A 17,818-nucleotide genomic window follows, 5' to 3' on the forward strand; every position below is an offset into this window, starting at 1 on the left:
CCGGTGTCACCCCCCCCATAGAACGGTGGCGTGTGCCAGGATGCCGAGAGCGGTACCTATGTCTGCCGCTGTCCCCATGGCTTCACCGGCAGCAACTGCGAGTACTCACAGGCATCACATTGTCACCCAGGTAGGGGACACCCCGGCCTGCAGGACATCATCCCCATGATGCCTGTGCTGGGTGGGTGCTCACTGCTCTCTGTCACCCCATAGAGGCGTGTGGGGCTGATGCCACCTGCGTCAACCGGCCCGATGGGACGGGCTATACCTGCCGCTGCCACCTGGGCAAGAGCGGGGAGAGGTGCACCGAGGGTGAGCGCAGGGGGATGTGGGGCTGTCACCACACCAGGGATATGGGAATGGGGTGGGGAGAATGCTGGGGATATGGGAATGGGGTGGGGAGAATGCTGGGGATATGGGGATGGAGTGGGGAGAACGCTGGGGATATGGGGATGGAGTGGGGAGACGTGGGGTATGGGGATGGAGGGGAGAAAGCTGGGATATGGGGATGGGGTGGGGAGAAAGCTGGGGATATGGGGATGGGGTGGGGAGAACGCTGGGGATATGGGGATGGAGTGGGGAACGCTGGGGATATGGGGATGGAGTGGGGAGAAAGGGATATGGGGATGGGTGGGGAGAACGCTGGGGATATGGGGATGGAGTGGGGAGAACGCTGGGGATATGGGGATGGAGTGGAGACGCTGGGGATATAGGGATGGAGTGGGGAGAATGCTGGGGATATGGGGATGGGGTGGGGAGAACGCTGGGGTATGGGGATGGAGTGGGGAGAATGCTGGGGAATGGGGATGAGGTGGGAGAACGCTGGGATATGGGCATGGGGTGGGAGATGCTGGGGATATGGGGATGGGTGGGGAGAACGCTGGGGATATGGGGATGGGGTGGGAGAACGCTGGAGATATGGGGATGGAGTGGGGAGAACGCTGGGGATATGGGGATGGGGTGGGGAGAACGCTGGGGATGGGGATGGGTGGGGAGAACGCTGGGGATATAGGGATGGAGTGGGGAGAACGCTGGGGATATGGGGATGGGGTGGGAGAACCTGGGGATATGGGGATGGAGTGGGGAGAACGCTGGGATATGGGGATGGAGTGGGGAGAATGCTGGGGATATGGGGATGGGGTGGGGAGAACGCTGGGGATATGGGGATGGAGTGGGGAGAACGCTGGGGATATGGGGATGGGGTGGGGAGAACGCTGGGGATATGGGGATGGAGTGGGGAGAACGCTGGGGATATGGGGATGGAGTGGGGAGAACGCTGGAGATATGGGGATGGGGTGGGGAGAACGCTGGGGATATGGGGATGGAGTGGGGAGAACGCTGGGGAAATGGGGATGGAGTGGGGAGAACACTGGGGATATGGGGATGGGGTGGGGAGAACCCTGGGGATATGGGATGGGGTGGGGAGAACGCTGGGGTTATGGGGATGGGGTGGGAACTAACCATGAGAGATGGGCATGGGATGGGAAACACTCCAGGGAGATGGGAACATGGCTGGGGAGCACCCTGGGGACATGGTTATGGGATGGGAACCACCCTGGGGACATGGGGATGTGACTGGGAAGCACCACAGGGATATGGGCATGGGATGGGGACTGCCCCAGTGACATGGTGATGGAGTGGGGATCACTCTGGGGACATGGGCATGGGACGGAGGGTGCCCCAGCAAGATGAGGAGCACCCAAGGGAGGTGGGGATATGGGGACCACCCTGAGACATGGACATGGGGCTGGCATCACCCTGGGGATGCAGGCACGGTGCGGGAGGGGGAATAGGTTATGGGCTTCATGGATGTGATGGAGATGGGAGTGATGGGTGCGGGTCTGGGTACCAGCCTGGGGAGATGGGGCCAGGATGGGGACCACACTGGGGACACCACACTGGGGACACCGTGGATGGGGCCGGGGTCCCATACACCGGGTGCTGACGGCGGTGCCGCAGGGGAGGCGGTGACGGTGCCGTCGTTCGGCGAGGCCGGAGCCTTCGTGTCCTACCCGGCCCTCACCAACGTGCACCACGAGCTGCGGGTGGAGGCCGAGTTCCTGCCGCTGGCTCCCGATGGGCTCCTGCTCTTCAGCGCCGGCAAAGCCGCCCCGGTCGAGGACTTCGTGGCTTTGTTCATGGCCGGCGGCCACCTCGAGTTCCGCTACGAGCTGGGCTCAGGTGGGATGGGGCAGGCACGGGGGTGCCGGTGGCACCAGGTAGAGGTGGGGGTGCCGGGGTCCAACTGCATCATTGGGGTCACCAGAGTCCTCCTTTGGCCTCTTGGGGTCCCTTGGGTTCATTGAGGTCCCAGTGCTGGACATCAGTGGGGTCCCCTGGTGTCACTGGGGCTCCCTTGCCCTCCACTGGGGTCCCCACGTGCTGCCAAGTTCCATGGCCATCACCAGTATCCCATTGTACCAGTGTGGTCCCCATATGTCACCAGGGTGCCCTGATGTCATTGAGGTCCCCTGGCACCACTTTGGTCCTTAGGCACTGCCAGTGTCCCTGAGCATCACTGTCACATCACTGGGGTACCATGGCATCACTTTGGTCCCCAAATGGTGCCATTGTCCTCAAGCATCACTGTCACATCACTGGGGTACCCTGGCATCACTTTGGTCCCCAAATGGTGCCATTGTCCCTGAGCATCACTGTCACATCACTGGGGTACCATGGCATCACTTTGGTCCCCAAATGGTGCCATTGTCCTCAAGCATCACTGTCACATCACTGGGGTACCCTGACATCACTTTGGTCCCCAAATGGTGCCAGTGTCCCCAGGCATCACTGTGGCACTACTGGGGTCCCCTGGCATCACTTTGGTCCCCAGATGCTGCCAGTGTTCCTAAGCATCACTGTCACATCACTGGTGTTCCCTGGCATCACTTTGGTCCCCAAATGGTGCCAGTGACCCTGAGCATCACTGTCATACTACTGGGGTCCCCTGGCATCACTTTGGTCCCCAGGCACTGCCAGTGTCCCTGAGCATCACTGTCACATTGCTGGGGTCCCCTGACATCACTTTGGTCCCCAAATGGTGCCAGTGTTCCTAAGCATCACTAACACATCACTGGGGTACCCTGGCATCGCTTTGGTCCCCAAATGGTGCCATTGTCCTCAAGCATCACTGTCACATCACTGGGGTCCCCTGGCATCACTTTGGTCCCCAAATGGTGCCATTGTCCTCAAGCATCACTGTCACATCACTGGGGTCCCCTGGCATCACTTTGGTCCCCAAATGGTGCCATTGTCCTCAAGCATCACTGTCACATCACTGGGGTCCCCTGGCATCACTTTGGTCCCCAAATGGTGCCATTGTCCTCAAGCATCACTGTCACATCACTGGGGTCCCCTGGCATCACTTTGGTCCCCAAATGGTGCCATTGTCCTCAAGCATCACTGTCACATCACTGGGGTCCCCTGGCATCACTTTGGTCCCCAAATGGTGCCATTGTCCTCAAGCATCACTGTCACATCACTGGGGTCCCCTGGCATCACTTTGGTCCCCAAATGGTGCCATTGTCCTCAAGCATCACTGTCACATCACTGGGGTCCCCTGGCACCACTTTGGTCCCCATCCACCCCTGTTGTCCCGTGCCCCCCCACTGACACCCCCACCCCATCCCCACAGGCACGGCGGTCCTGCGGAGCGCGGAGCCGCTGGCACTGGGGCAGTGGCACTGGGTGATGGCCGAGCGGGTGCACAAGGACGGGACGCTGGTGGTGGATGAGGCCGCGCCGGTGAAACGCTCCTCGCCCGGCAAGAGCCTGGGGCTGAACCTTCGCTCCCCGCTTTACCTGGGGGGCACCGAGCCCCCCCTGCGCCCCCCAACCAACGCCTCCTTCCAGGGCTGCATCGGAGAGGTGGGAGCCGGAGCCCAGCCCCATTGCGCACCCTCGGGGGGCACAGGATGGGGCTCCCCTCTGCTCACCATCACCCCCCTCCCGCAGGTGTCCATCAATGGGAAGCGGCTGGAGCTGCCCTACGGGTTCCTGCGCAGCCGCGGCGTGGGGCAGTGCCGGGGCCGCTCGCCCTGCACCGGGGCTGTTTGCGTGCACGGGGGCCGCTGCCTGCGCCCCGTAGAGCCCGGGGCTGCCCCGCGCTGCCGCTGCCCGGCCGGCTTCAGCGGTGAGAGAGTGTGCGGGGTGGGGGTGGGAGTGGGTGGAGGAGGGCATGGATGGAAGGGCATGGATGGATGGGTATGGATGGAGGTGTGGGCACCGATGGATGGGCATGGATGTGTGTGCATGGATGGAGGTGTGTGCATGGATGGATGGGCATGGATGGAGGTGTGGGCATGGATGGATGTGGGCATGGATGGAGGTGTGCATGGATGTGTGCATGGATGGAGGTATGGGGATGGATGTGTGCATGGATGGAGGTGTGCATGGATGTGTGCGTGGATGGATGTGTGCATGGATGGATAGGCATGGATGGAGGTGTGGGCATCGATGGATGTGTGCATGGGTGGAAGTGTGGGCATAGGTGTGGGCATGGATGGAGGTGTGGGCATGGATGTGTGCATGGATAGATGTGTGCATGGATATGTGTGCATGGATGGAGGTGTGGGCATGGATGTGGGCATGGATAGATGTGTGCATGGATATGTGTGCATGGATGGAGGTGTGGGCATGGATGTGGGCATGGATAGATGTGTGCATGGATATGTGTGCATGGATGGAGGTGTGGGCATGGATGTGGGCATGGATAGATGTGTGCATGGATATGTGTGCATGGATGGAGGTGTGGGCATGGATGTGTGCATGGATGGATACGTGCATGGATGGAGGTGTGGGCATGGATGTGTGTACATGGATGGATATGTGCATGGATGGAGGTGAGGGCATGGATGTGGGCATGGATGTGTGTGCATGGATGTATGTGCATGGATGTGTGCACAGATGTGTACATGGATGTGTGCATGGATGGATATGTGCGTGGATGGATGGATGTGTGCGCAGATGTGTACATGGATGGAGGTCTGTGTGCACGGATGTGTGCATGGATGTGTGCATGGATGTGTACATGGATGCTGATGATGGTAAGGTCTTTTCCAACCCTAACTATTCTATAATTCTATATGTGCATGGAGGTGTGCATGGATGGATGTGTACATGGATGTGTGCATGGATGGAGGTGTGCATGGATGTGTGCACACGTGCTGTGTGTGTAAGCACGTGCACTATGCACATGTGTGTTGCACATGGTGGCTGCTGTGCATCCGTGTGCACACATGTGCCGTGCATCCATGCGCAGTGTGCATGTGTGTGTGCTGCGTATGGCAAGTGCTGTGTGCACACGTACATGCATGTTGTGCATGCATGTGCACTGTGTGTGCATGTGCACAGTATCTACATGTGTGCTGTGCATCCATGTGCAGTGTGCACGTGTGTGTGCTGCGTATGGCAAGTGCTGTGCGTGCACGTGTACATGTGTCCTGTGCATGCATGCACACTGCGTGTGCTGTGCATGTGTGCTGTGTGTGCATGTATGTGTGCTGCAGACACGTGCATGGGTGTAGTCTGCAAGGGGGTGCATCCGCTGCACGTGTGTGTGCAGTATGCAGTGTACATATGCATACATGCGCAGTGCACGCGTGCGTGGGTTGGTGCGTATGCATGGGTGCAGTTGGCACTGTGCACGTGTGCCACCCTCATGGGGTGATGCCGTGGGTGTCCCCAGGGCCGCGCTGCGAGCAGGAGGAGGAAGGGTGCCCACGCCAGCCCTGCCTGCATGGTGGCACCTGCACCGGCAGCGCCTGCCTCTGCCCACCCGGCTACAGCGGCCCCCTCTGCCAGCACCGTGAGTGGGGACGGGGGGACATGGGGGGACCCCTGGGGACATGGGGGATGTGGGCACCCCATCCCCATCCCCATCCCCATCCTTCACCCGCAGGTCTGGCCCTGGAGCTGGAGCAGGACTGGCAGGAGGGCAGCGGGGGCAGTGGTAGGTCCAGCACCCGTTTACCCCCTTCTGGTACCCAAAAGGACCCCCTGTGACACCCCCTTATCCCCCCTACAGATGCCCCAGGACAGTTCAGTGTCAGTCTCCAGGATGGCTCCTACCTGGCCCTGCCCGGCCACCTCCTGCCCCGAGGGTGAGTGGCAAGGATGGGGCATCCTGGTGGGTGCTGCACCCACAGCCTGGCCATGGCACCCACTGGGTCCTGTGGCTTCACACAGCACTGCACCCATTGCACACTGTAACACCCCTGGGTGCTGCACCCATTGCACACTGTAACCCCTCTGGGTGCTGCACCCATTGCACACTGTAACCCCTCTGGGTGCTGCACCCATTGCACACTGTAACACCCCTGGGTGCTGCACCCATTGCACACTGTAACACACCCCTGGGTGCTGCACCCATTGCACACTGTAACACCCCTGGGTGCTGCACCCATTGCACACTGTAACACCCCTGGGTGCTGCACTCACTGCACACTGTAACACCCCTGGTGCTGCACCCATGCACACTGTAACCCTGGGGCTGCACATGCACACTGTAACCCCGGTGCTGCACCCATTGCACACTGTAACACCCCTGGGTGCTGCACCCACTGCACACTGTAACACCCCTGGGTGCTGCACCCATTGCACACTGTAACACCCCTGGGTGCTGCACCCACTGCACACTGTAACACCCCTGGGTGCTGCACCCATTGCACACTGTAACACCCCTGGGTGCTGCACCCATTGCACACTGTAACACTCCTGGGTGCTGCACCCACTGCACACTGTAACACCCCTGGGTGCTGCACCCATTGCACACTGTAACACCCCTGGGTGCTGCACCCATTGCACACTGTAACACCCCTGGGTGCTGCACCCATTGCACACTGTAACACCCCTGGGTGCTGCACCCATTGCACACTGTAACACCCCTGGGTGCTGCACCCATTGCACACTGTAACACCCCTGGGTGCTGCACCCATTGCACACTGTAACACCCCTGGGTGCTGCACCCATTGCACACTGTAACACCCCTGGGTGCTGCACCCATTGCACACTGTAACACCCCTGGGTGCTGCACCCATTGCACACTGTAACACCCCTGGGTGCTGCACCCATTGCACACTGTAACACCCCTGGGTGCTGCACCCATTGCACACTGTAACACTCCTGCTGCACATCCACTGTAACACCCCTGGGTGCTGCACCCATTGCACACTGTAACACCCTGGGGCTGCACCCATCACACTGTAACACCCCTGGTGCTGCACCCATTGCACACTGTACCCCCTGTGCTCACCATTGCAAAACCCCCTGGTGCTCACCCATTGCACGCTGTAACCCCCCTGGTGCTGCACCCATTGCACACTGTAACACCCCTTGGTGCTGCACCCATTGCACACTGTAACACCCCTGGGTGCTGCACCCATTGCACACTGTAACACCCCTGGGTGCTGCACCCATTGCACGCTGTAACACCCCTGGGTGCTGCACCCACTGCACACTGTACCCCCCCTTGGTCCTGCACCCATTGCACACTGTAACACCCCTGGGTGCTGCACCCACTGCACACTGTAACCCCCCTGGGTGCTGCACCCATTGCACACTGTAACCCCCCTGGGTGCTGCACCCATTGCACACTGTACCCCCCCTTGGTCCTGCACCCATTGCACACTGTAACCCCCCTGGGTGCTGCACCCATTGCACACTGTAACCCCCCCTTGGTCCTGCACCCATTGCACGCTGTAACACCCCTGGGTGCTGCACCCATTGCACACTGAAACCCCCCATGGTCCTGCACCCATTGCACACTGTAACCCCTGGGTGCTGCACCCATTGCACACTGTAACCCCCCTTGGTCCTGCACCCATTGCACGCTGTAACACCCCCGGGTGCTGCACCCATTGCACATTGTAACCCCCCATGGTCCTGCACCCATTGCACACTGTAACCCCCCTGGGTGCTGCACCCATTGCACATTGTAACCCCCCATGGTCCTGCACCCATTGCACGCTGTAACCCCCCCGGGTGCTGCACCCATTGCACACTGTAACCCTCCATGGTCCTGCACCCATTGCACACTGTAACCCCCCTGGGTGCTGCACCCATTGCACACTGTAACCCCCCTGGGCCCCACCCATTGCACGCTGTAACCCCCCCTTGCTGCACCCATTGCACACTGTAACCCCCCATGGTCCTGCACCCATTGCACACTGTAACCCCCCTGGGTGCTGCACCCATTGCACACTGTAACCCCCCTGGGTCCTGCACCCATTGCACGCCTAAAAACCCCCCGGGTGCTGCACCCATTGCACACTGTCCCTCCATGGCCTGCACCCATCCATGCTGTATCCCCCTGGGTGCTGCACCCATTGCACACTGTAACCCCCCTGGGTGCTGCACCCATTGCACACTGTAACACCCCTGGGTGCTGCACCCATTGCACACTGTACCCCCCCTTGGTCCTGCACCCATCAACCCATCCCCTGTCCCCACAGCCCCCCCGAGGCACCCGAGACCATGGAGCTGGAGCTGCGGACGGGCAGCGCCGAGGGGCTGGTGCTGTGGCACGGGGCGGTGAGTGGTGCTGGGGGCCCCAGGGTGCTGAGCCCCATGGGTCAGGGTGCCCCCACCGCGCTCACTGCCCCCCTGCACCCACAGGAGCCCAGCGAGGGTGGCAAAGCCAAAGACTTCATTGGCCTGGGTTTGAAGGACGGGCACCTGGTGTTCAGGTGAGGGGGAGCCGGTGTCACCCTGGGGTGCTCTGTGACACCCATGGGTGCCCCTGTGCTGAGCCCATGTCACCCTGCAGCTACCAGCTGGGCAGCGGTGAGGGCACCATCATCTCCGAAGACCCCATCAATGATGGCGAGTGGCACCGGGTGACGGTGACAAGGTGGGTAAAGGGTGCTGATGGGTGCTGATGGGTGCTGGTGCTGGTGGGTGCTGATGGGTGCCAGTGCTGGTGGTGCTGGTGCTGGTGGGTGCTGATGGGTGCCAGTGCTGATGGGTGCCAGTGCTGGTGGTGCTGGTGCTGGTGGGTGCTGATGGGTGCCAGTGCTGATGGGTGCCAGTGCTGGTGGTGCTGGCGCTGATGGGTGCTGGTGCTGATGAGCGCTGGTGCTGGTGGGTGCTGACTGGTGCCAGTGCTGCTGGGTGCCAGTGCTGGTGGTGCTGGTGCTGATGGGTGCCGGTGTTGATGGGTACCAGTGCTGATGGGTGCCAGTGCTGATGGGTGCCAGTGCTGATGGGTGCCGGTGCAGGTGCTGATGGGTGCTGGTGTTGGTGGGTGCTGATGGGTGCCAGTGCTGATGGGTGCCAGTGCTGGTGGTGCTGGTGCTGATGGGTGCCAGTGCTGATAGGTGCCAGTGCTGATGGGTGCCAGTGTTGATGGGTGCCAGTGCTGATGGGTGCCAGTGCTGGTGCTGATGGGTGCTGGTGCTGATGGTTGCTGGTGTTGGTGGGTGCTGATGGGTGCCAGTGCTGGTGGTGCTGGTGCTGATGGGTGCCAGTGCTGATGGGTGCCAGCGCTGGTGCTGATGGGTGCTGATGGGTGCCAGTGCTGATGGGTGCCAGTGCTGGTGGTGCTGGTGCTGGTGGGTGCCAGTGCTGATGGGTGCCAGTGCTGATGGGTGCCAGTGCTGGTGGTGCTGGTGCTGATGGGTGCCAGTGCTGATGGGTGCCAGTGCTGATGGGTGCCAGTGCTGATGGGTGCCAGCGCTGGTGCTGATGGGTGCTGATGGGTGCCAGTGCTGATGGGTGCCAGTGCTGGTGCTGATGGGTGCTGATGGGTGCCAGTGCTGATGGGTGCCAGCGCTGGTGGTGCTGGCACTGATGGGTGCTGCTGGTGCCGTGCAGGGAGGGCCGTCGCGGGCAGCTGCAGGTGGATGGGGAGGAGCCGGTGAGTGGGGAGTCCCCAGGAACCAACATCATGGCCAACACCGAGGGCAGCATCTACGTGGGTACGGTGGCACCGGGGGACAGAGGGGACACGGGGGGGGGGACATGGTCAGGGGAGGGACATGGGGGTCACACAGGATGGGACATGGGTGGTTCCTGGGCTGGACACTGCATGGGACATGGGATGGGGACACAGGAAGGAGGCACACAATGGGACACGGGAGGGGACATGGGATGGACTGGGGTGGGGATGATGTGATGGGACGGGGGGGGCATGGAACGGGACAAGACACTTGATAGGACATGGGAGGGACATGGAATGGGACATGGGTGGGCACGCATGATGGAAGATGGGATGACCACGGGATGGGAGATGGGGTGGGGGACAGCTGATGGGACATGGGATGGCCTTGTGGTTGGACACAGGATGAGTCACATGGTGGGACATGGGATGGCCATGGGATGGGACATGGGACAGGACACCTGATGGGACATGGGATAGGACACATTGTGGCACATGGAATGGATATGGGATGGGACATGGGGTGGGGGCACATGATGGGACAGGGCAGGGATGGCCATGGGAGGGGACATGGTGTGGGATGAGGCATGGGACATCTGGTAGGACATAGGCTGGAACATGGGACCAAATACCTGGTGCAACATGGGGTGGCCATGGGATGGGCCATGGGGTGTACATGGGGTGGGACATGGGGTGCACATGGGATGGGCCATGGGGTGGCCATGGGATGGGCCATGGGGTGCACATGGGATGGGACATGGGGTGTACATGGGATGGGACATGGGGTGCACATGGGATGGGATATGGACGGGACATGACGTAGACAAGGGATGGGATATGGGGTGGCCATGGGATGGGCCATGGGGTGCACATGGGGTGGGCCATGGGGTGGCCATGGGATGGGACATGGAGTGCACATGGGGTGGGCCATGGGGTGGCCGTGAGATGGGATATGGGGTGCACATGGGGTAGGACATGGGGTGGCCATGGGATGGGCCATGGGGTGTACATGGGGTGGGCCATGGGGTGCACATGGGATGGGACATGGGGTGGCCATGGGATGGGCCATGGGGTGCACATGGGATGGGCCATGGGGTGCACATGGGGTGGGCCATGGGGTGCGCATGGGATGGGCCATGGGGTGGCCATGGGATGGGATATGGGGTGCACAGAGGGTGGACATCTGATGGGCCATGGGATGGGAGGTGCGATGCCCACGTCCAGGTGAGACTGGCTATGGGGTGAGCCCATGGGGTGCCCCACACCCCTGTGTCCCCCATGTCCCCATGCCCCCCATATCCCACAGGTGGTGCCCCGGACCCCCAGAGCCTGACGGCCGGCAAGTACCGCTCCGGCATCACCGGGTGCCTGCGGGGCCTGGTGCTGGCACCCGCCGGTGCCCCCCGACACCCCATCGACCTGCGGCACGGCGCAGTGGGGGGCTCCCCCTCCCCCCCCTGCCCGCACTAACACCCCCCCCAGCTGTATTTTGGGGGGAATTTGGCCAATTTTACTCTTTTTTCCAAAAACAAGACAGGAGGAAACGGTGCTTCGCTGCCCCGGGGTGACCCCGGGGGGGGGGGGCCGGGACCCCCATAAATGTTTACACCCCCCCCCACCACCACTACACCAGCCCCCCAAACCTGTGCCGGGGCGGCCGGGCCGCCCGGGGCCCCCCGGGATGGAGGCGGGGTGGGGATGCGAGGGACAATCGGGTGCTGGCGGGGCCCCCAGGGGCAGCATTAAAGGAGAGAGAACCAACCCGTGTGTGTTGGGGTGCGCCGCGGGGGTATGGGGGGTGTAGGGGAGTGGTATGGGAGGGTTTTGGTATTGGGGTGCAGGGGTATGCTGATGGGGAGGTGTGGGGGTATTGGGGTGAAGGGGGGGTATGGTATGGGGGATGTGAGGGTTTGGGGGTACAGGGGATATGGTGTGGGGTGTGGGAGGGATATGGCATGGGGGGTATAGGGGTGCTGCGGTGTGGGGGTGATAGAGGGGATCGGGGGTATGGTATGGGTGAGGGTCTGGGGGGCTTTGGGGTATATTGGAGCGCACAGCATAGGGGGTATGGTTTGGGGTACAGGGGCTGTGGTATGGGGGGGGTAGGGGGGGTTATGGTGTGGGGAGGGTCTGGGCGGCACAGGATGGACAAGGGGGGGGGGGTCAGGACCCAGTCACTGCGCGCACACGGGACCGCGCTCCGCTCCCGTTCGCGTTCCCGTCCCCGGGGGAGCCGCTTGCGTCCGCAGCTCAAGCCCCGCCCCACTCCAAGACAGACTCCGCCCCCGTCGACTAAGCCCCGCCCCATCCCTCAAGCCCCGCCCCCTTTTAGCCCTCACCCTTCTGCCGCTCAGGCCCCGCCCTTCTCCCCTCGCTGCGCGTCGCGCTCGGCGCCGCGCATGAGCGTCAGCGCGTCGCGCGTGTGGCGTCACCAGCCCTGACGGCGGCTGCGGCGGCGGCAGCCGCGGGAGGGGCCGTTGTGGCCGGTATAGCCGGGGCCGTTCTCGGTCTTTCCGGTCGGTGTCGGCGATGGCGCCGCGGCTTCAGCTGGAGAAGGCCGCGTGGCGCTGGACAGAGACGGTGCCGCCCGAGGCCGTGGCGCAGGAGCACATCGAAGCGGCCTACCGCGTCGGGCTGGAGCCCTGCCAGCGCGGCGCCTGCCGGTACCACGGGCACCCCCCCGCGCCGCTGCCCCCCGCCCGCCGCCCGTTATAGAGGGACCCAAACCCCCCTCCCATCCCCTTCCCCAGCGCCGTTCACCTCTCTGGGCCTGGGGAGACCCCGCGTTCCTTCACCCCCCCCACCCCACGTACGGCTACGGAGGCCCTGAGGCGATTCCCGGTCCATGAGGGTGGATGGAGAGCTGCCGTTCGCTGCTTTGGGACCCCAATTCCCCGGGCTTGTGAGGGCCCCTCTGCTTGCCTGGCTGCCCAGATGTAGAGGTCCTCCCTGGGGTTAAGGGGGACCCCTCATATTAAGTGGGACCTCAGATACAGGGACTCCGCCGCAGGGTTGGGGGGGACCCCTTTTGTTAACTGGCAACTCAGGTATTGGGGACCCTCCCGAGGTTGTGGGGACCTCTCTCATTAAGGAGCTCCTCATGTATAAGGGAACCCTCTTGATAAATGGCTCCCCAGATACAGGAGATCCCCCTGAGTTTGTGGGGGCCCCTTCATATAAACTGGGTTCTCAGATACAGGGATTCTTCCTCATGGTTGTGGGGGACCCCTCTTGTTAACAGGCTCCCTAGATATAGGGCATCCCCCTGAGGTTGTGGGGGACTCCTCTTGTTGGGGTCCCCCTTTCCCCTCCCGTTTTTAGTCTCCATCTCCGCATTCACCCATAACCATTGTTTTGGGGGGTGTAGCGGACCCATATCCCTCCCCACTCGCTCTGTTTAGCACTGTGGCCCCCCCCTTTTGCTGTCCTCACCCCAAAGGGATGCTGAGGGTGACAGTGGGACTGGTTCCACAGGAGGAACTGCCGGGGGAACCCCAACTGCCTGGTGGGCATCGGGGAGCACGTGTGGCTGGGCGAGATCGATGAGAACAGCTTCCACAACATCGACGACCCCAACTGCGAGCGCCGCAAGAAGGTACCCCCCCAACCGGCCCAAAAGATGGGAAGGAAGAGGGGAGGTGACACCTCGGGTGCCCCTGTAGCCAGAGGGAGTTTGGGAATGTGGCTTTACAGTGCCAGAGGCAGGGTTTTCCCAACAAACAGCCTCAGTGCTGGGTATGTCCTCAGCGTAAGAAGGCCACGGAGCTGTTGGAGCAAGGCCAGAGAGGTCATGGGGATGAGCAGGGGCTGGAGCAGCTCCTGTATGGAGCCAGGCTGAGAACACTGGGGCTGTTCAGCCTGGAGAAGAGAAGCTGCGTGGAGACCTCAGAGCAGCTTCCAGTGTCTGAAGGGGGTTGCAAGGATGCTGGAGAGGGGCTCTTCATCAGGGGCTGTAGGGATAGGACAAGGGGTGATGGGTTCAGACTGAAACAGGGGAAGTTCAGGTTGGAGATAAGAAGTTCTGTACTGTGAGGGTGCTGAGGTGCTGGCACAGGGTGCCCAGAGAAGTGGTCAATGCCCCATCCCTGGCAGTGCTCAAGGCCAGGTTGGACAGAGCCTTGGGTGACAGGGTCTTAGTAGCAAGGGGTTGGAGCTGGATGATCTTGAGGTCCTTTCCAACCCAAACCATTGTGTGATTCTGTGATTGCTGCTTGCTCTCCTCTCCCGCACCGGTACCAACCTCTCTCCTGTCCTGCACCAGAACGCGTTCGTGGGCTTAACGAACCTGGGGGCCACGTGCTACGTCAACACCTTCCTGCAGATGTGGTTCCTCAACCTGGAGCTCCGGCAAGCCCTCTACTTGTGTCCCAGCACCTCCATGGCTGGAGAGGGCATCCCAAAGGACAAAGGTGAGTGGCAGCTCCTCTGCCATGCGTGGGTTTGCACGTTTGCCCCCAAATTCTACTCATTTGCTCCTAAACTTCGCTCTGGGATCATGGTTTTTTGGGGTATCCATTGGTGAAGCAGCAGCCGCTCATCCCATCTCCGCACTGTTGGGTTTGGGTCCGTTACCCGGCTTTTGGGAATGACCCAAACTTTATCCGTGTTATTTCTTCACCCAGGGGGGATCTGATCTGGTTGGAAAACCTGGTTTGGGTTTGTTTCTTGCTGGGCTGCTTCCCAAAGCATTTCCCAACTTAGTGATGGTGCTGGGGCTGGAAGCAGTTGGATGGGGCCAATCTGTTCTATCATGGAGCCTCATTCATCCCATAGGAGGGCAAGAATTCAGGATCCCAGTACAACTGAGGTTCCCAGTTTCCTCCAGCGTGGACACCATGGCCTCTGGTGCCATCCTTTGTGTCTGGCACAGAGCTGTAGGTGCCCTCTGGATCCCATTCCTTCCGTTCCTCTTTTTATGGTGTTTTAAAGCAATGTCTCACCATTTGGGGTTAACAGGAAGCTGTTGCTATAGGGTAATCAGCACACACTGCTTGAACTCTTTACATACAGCTCACGTGAGGCACTGTGGGATGGTTACAGTTGGACTCAATGGTCTTAAGGGTCTTTTCCAACGTGGGAAATGATTTTCCAACTGTAAATTATCTCATGTTTCTATGATATTTGGCTTGTGCTGTCAGCAGTGGCATGAACAGCTTCAGTTCTTACGGTATCAGGGACTGTAGTGATAGGACAAGAGGTGATGGGTTTAAACTTAAACAGAAAAGTTCAGGTTGGAGATAAGGCAGAAGCTCTTCCCTGTGAGGGTGCTGAGGCGCTGGCACAGGGTGCCCAGAGAAGTGGTCAATGCCCCATCCCTGGCAGTGCTCAAGGCCAGGTTGGACAGAGGGGCTTGGAGCAAGCTGCTCCAGTGGAAGGGGTCCCTGTCCTTCCCAACCCAAACCATCCTGTGATTTTAAAATGGCTTTGAGAAACCCATTTCATGTCTAATGACTAAGTTCACCTTTACAAAGAAAGGCCAGGCACTGGGCACAGCTACCTCCAGCCTTAAACTTCTGTCTGTAACTTGTGCAACGTGCTGTTTTAATAGACTATGAGCCTCAGAGCATTTGTGAGCACCTGCAGTACCTGTTTGCCCTGCTGCAGAACAGCAAGCGGCGATACATCGATCCCTCTGGATTTGTCAAGGCGCTGGGCTTGGACACGGGGCAGCAGCAGGTAGGTTTGAGTAACCACCTCCTTCAGAGCAATGTGGAACTGCCCTTTGGTGTGAGTTTAGTGTCTCTGAGCTGGGGTTTGCTGTTTGCTGTGAGCACAGAGTGCTGCTGCAGGCTCTTCCTGTCAGTGTTGGGGCTTAGGGGATCAGAAGGAGCCCAGAGAGCAGTGGGATGGGGAGCAATGTGATGGGGACAGGGAGTTTTGTTAGCACCTGATGGGCTCTGGCACTGTGTGGACTGGGAGTTGGAGCTGCCATGAGGGTCCTTTGGTAGGGGCCTTATGGGCTGCTCCTCCCCAGTGGGTAGTTCAGGGGGGTTGAAGGGCCCTCACAGCGTGAGATGTTTATGGGATCACCAGGAGCCAGCCAAGGGGCACTGTGGGGGCAGAGAGGGGTTAGAAAGGGACAAATGCTGCAGGTGGGGCCCATGGGGCTGTCGCTGAAGCTGGAGGGACGTACACTTGGAGCAGTTCAGATGGAGACTGGGGCAGGAAGAGCCCCAGCTCCATGTGTGTTTCCTTGGGAGGATGCAGGAGGGGAAGGAAGCAGTCATCACTGAGCAGGGGTAGGGAAGGACAGCCAGGAGAGGCCAAAACCTCTTGTTCTTGGAAGAGGAAAGCGAAGGAGATCCAGGGTGGGAGGGGAAGGCCCTGGGCTTTGCAGGGGGGGGATTGAATCCACGAGGCAGCTTCTCACTTTTGGGGTGTTCTGTTTGACTTTCAGACCCCCACACACAAGCAGGGACAGCTTTGAGACCAGGGTGGGGAAAGCTCTGCAGGAGGTTCCTTTCCCCTTCCAAAGCCTTGTAAGGAGCTAGGGCAGGAGTCAGACTGCCTGGCCAGGAGCCAGGTTACCTCCTGCTGGGGGCCTCACGCTCCTTTGAGGCAAATTCCTCTTTTCCTTTAGCTCTCCTGACATGGTCTCTTTATCCATGCAGCCCACGCCGCAGCCCCTGTGTAGGGCTCTGGGTAATTTGTAGTAAATGAACAACAGGGTTGTGCTTGGGCTTTGTGCTCTGATGGCTTGTGAAGGGACTTGGGGGTTCTTTTCCAGGATGCCCAGGAGTTTTCCAAGCTGTTCATGTCGCTGCTGGAAGATACTTTATCCAAACAAAAGAACCCAGATGTCCGGAACATAGTGCAGAAGCAGTTCTGCGGAGAGTACGCCTACGTCACGGTGTAAGTGCTGCTCTTTGGGAAGAGCCTCTCTGTAAATATTTAGATGCTTTAGAGCTAAAGGAGCAGGGGGGGGTAAGGGCCTTCTACCAATCAAAGCAGGCAGGTAAGCATCTGCCAGAGCATTTTGTAAGAGGTTTTTAGGTTTCTCTGTGTGGTGGTGGTGCAGTTCTGCAGCTGCTTTTTAGCCTTTAATGATAACCAACCAAGAAAAGCTGCAAGGGAGTTAAGGAAATGTGAAGTCCTGCAGCTTGGGGCTTGTGTTTTCCTTCCTGTGCTCTCGGAGCTGTGGATTTCCCCTCAGACGTGATAGAAACTGGTGCAAGCTGCTCCTGGTAGATGCTGTTACCCTGTTCCCTCCCTGCAGAGGTTTTGTGGTGTAGAGGTGTTAAGCTTTTCCTTCTGGTTTTATAGCTCAAGGAGTATTTTACCAGTGGCTGGGGAGTTCAGACCCGAAGCAATGAACCGTCCTCATGGGGTTTTGTCTTTGTTTCTTCAATCCTAGCTGCAACCAGTGTGGCAGAGAGTCCAAACTCGTGTCTAAGTTCTACGAGCTGGAGTTAAACATCCAAGGGCACAAGCAGCTGACAGACTGTATAACGGAATTCCTTAAGGTATGAGCTCGGTGGGATTCGAGTCCTGCTATTCTTAGCTGGGTGGTTTAATTCCTTCCTTCAGTTAACAGCCTTTGAGGTCAATATCGGAGCAAAGCAACTGAGTTCTTCCAGCATGGTGCATCCAAAGGGAAATGCATTTTCTGTGCACCCAGAAAATGAGGATTGAGCAAGCAAGGGGTGGCTCTGGACCAGAGCATAAACCATGTGCACGTTGTGGCTGTAAAAGGCACTTTGAAGCCACGTGTTCAGTTCACATCCTTCCCCTGCAGTGTTGGGAAAACATCTCCAAAGTCTGCCAGGAAATCCCTGCATGCTTTGTCGTGGATAGCACCAGGAGAGCGGTGCCCTTTGTGTCTCCCATATCAGTGCTCATCTGCACAGCAACAGGAGACAGTCCCTGCTCCAGAATGTGCACTCTGGAATCCTAGGAAGGGTTGGGGATAGCTGTAGGAGCAGCTGCAAGTGCTCTTAATTCGAC

At 59.8% G+C, this 17,818-nt stretch overlaps 3 protein-coding genes across 11 annotated transcripts in view; 2 read left to right on the forward strand and 1 right to left on the reverse strand.

Annotated features, from left to right (window-relative positions):
- Nucleotides 1-11,635, forward strand: part of HSPG2 (heparan sulfate proteoglycan 2) — a 54,336-nt gene extending 42,701 nt beyond the window's left edge. For all 4 annotated transcript variants that reach the window (XM_061379517.1, XM_061379518.1, XM_061379519.1 and 1 more), the window contains 13 exons: nucleotides 22-130; nucleotides 214-312; nucleotides 1,960-2,181; nucleotides 3,635-3,867; nucleotides 3,955-4,132; nucleotides 5,687-5,806; nucleotides 5,900-5,950; nucleotides 6,026-6,101; nucleotides 8,451-8,529; nucleotides 8,614-8,684; nucleotides 8,765-8,848; nucleotides 9,811-9,914; nucleotides 11,181-11,635. In XM_061379517.1, coding sequence (XP_061235501.1) covers nucleotides 22-130; nucleotides 214-312; nucleotides 1,960-2,181; nucleotides 3,635-3,867; nucleotides 3,955-4,132; nucleotides 5,687-5,806; nucleotides 5,900-5,950; nucleotides 6,026-6,101; nucleotides 8,451-8,529; nucleotides 8,614-8,684; nucleotides 8,765-8,848; nucleotides 9,811-9,914; nucleotides 11,181-11,344 — 1,590 coding nt within the window. In that variant the 3' untranslated portion in view covers nucleotides 11,345-11,635. The remainder of the gene's footprint in view (nucleotides 1-21; nucleotides 131-213; nucleotides 313-1,959; nucleotides 2,182-3,634; nucleotides 3,868-3,954; nucleotides 4,133-5,686; nucleotides 5,807-5,899; nucleotides 5,951-6,025; nucleotides 6,102-8,450; nucleotides 8,530-8,613; nucleotides 8,685-8,764; nucleotides 8,849-9,810; nucleotides 9,915-11,180) is intronic.
- Nucleotides 1-17,818, reverse strand: part of SLC2A1 (solute carrier family 2 member 1) — a 225,271-nt gene that overhangs the window by 146,742 nt on the left and 60,711 nt on the right. The gene's annotated exons all lie outside the window — the stretch shown is intronic.
- USP48 (ubiquitin specific peptidase 48) overlaps nucleotides 12,379-17,818 on the forward strand; it is a 32,069-nt gene continuing 26,629 nt past the window's right edge. For all 6 annotated transcript variants that reach the window (XR_009729465.1, XR_009729466.1, XM_061379585.1 and 3 more), the window contains exons 1-6: nucleotides 12,379-12,537; nucleotides 13,349-13,469; nucleotides 14,136-14,283; nucleotides 15,423-15,550; nucleotides 16,602-16,726; nucleotides 17,229-17,337. Coding sequence is in view for 4 of the 6 variants with exons in the window: in XM_061379585.1 (XP_061235569.1) it covers nucleotides 12,404-12,537; nucleotides 13,349-13,469; nucleotides 14,136-14,283; nucleotides 15,423-15,550; nucleotides 16,602-16,726; nucleotides 17,229-17,337 (765 nt within the window). In the remaining 2 variants the exon portion in view is untranslated. The remainder of the gene's footprint in view (nucleotides 12,538-13,348; nucleotides 13,470-14,135; nucleotides 14,284-15,422; nucleotides 15,551-16,601; nucleotides 16,727-17,228; nucleotides 17,338-17,818) is intronic.

This window comes from Neopsephotus bourkii, unplaced genomic scaffold (genome assembly GCF_033783945.1).
Source record: "Neopsephotus bourkii isolate Nb327-2 ecotype Australia unplaced genomic scaffold, CSIRO-AGI_Nbou_v1 NB_1778, whole genome shotgun sequence".
Classification (NCBI taxonomy): Eukaryota; Metazoa; Chordata; class Aves; order Psittaciformes; family Psittacidae; genus Neopsephotus; species Neopsephotus bourkii.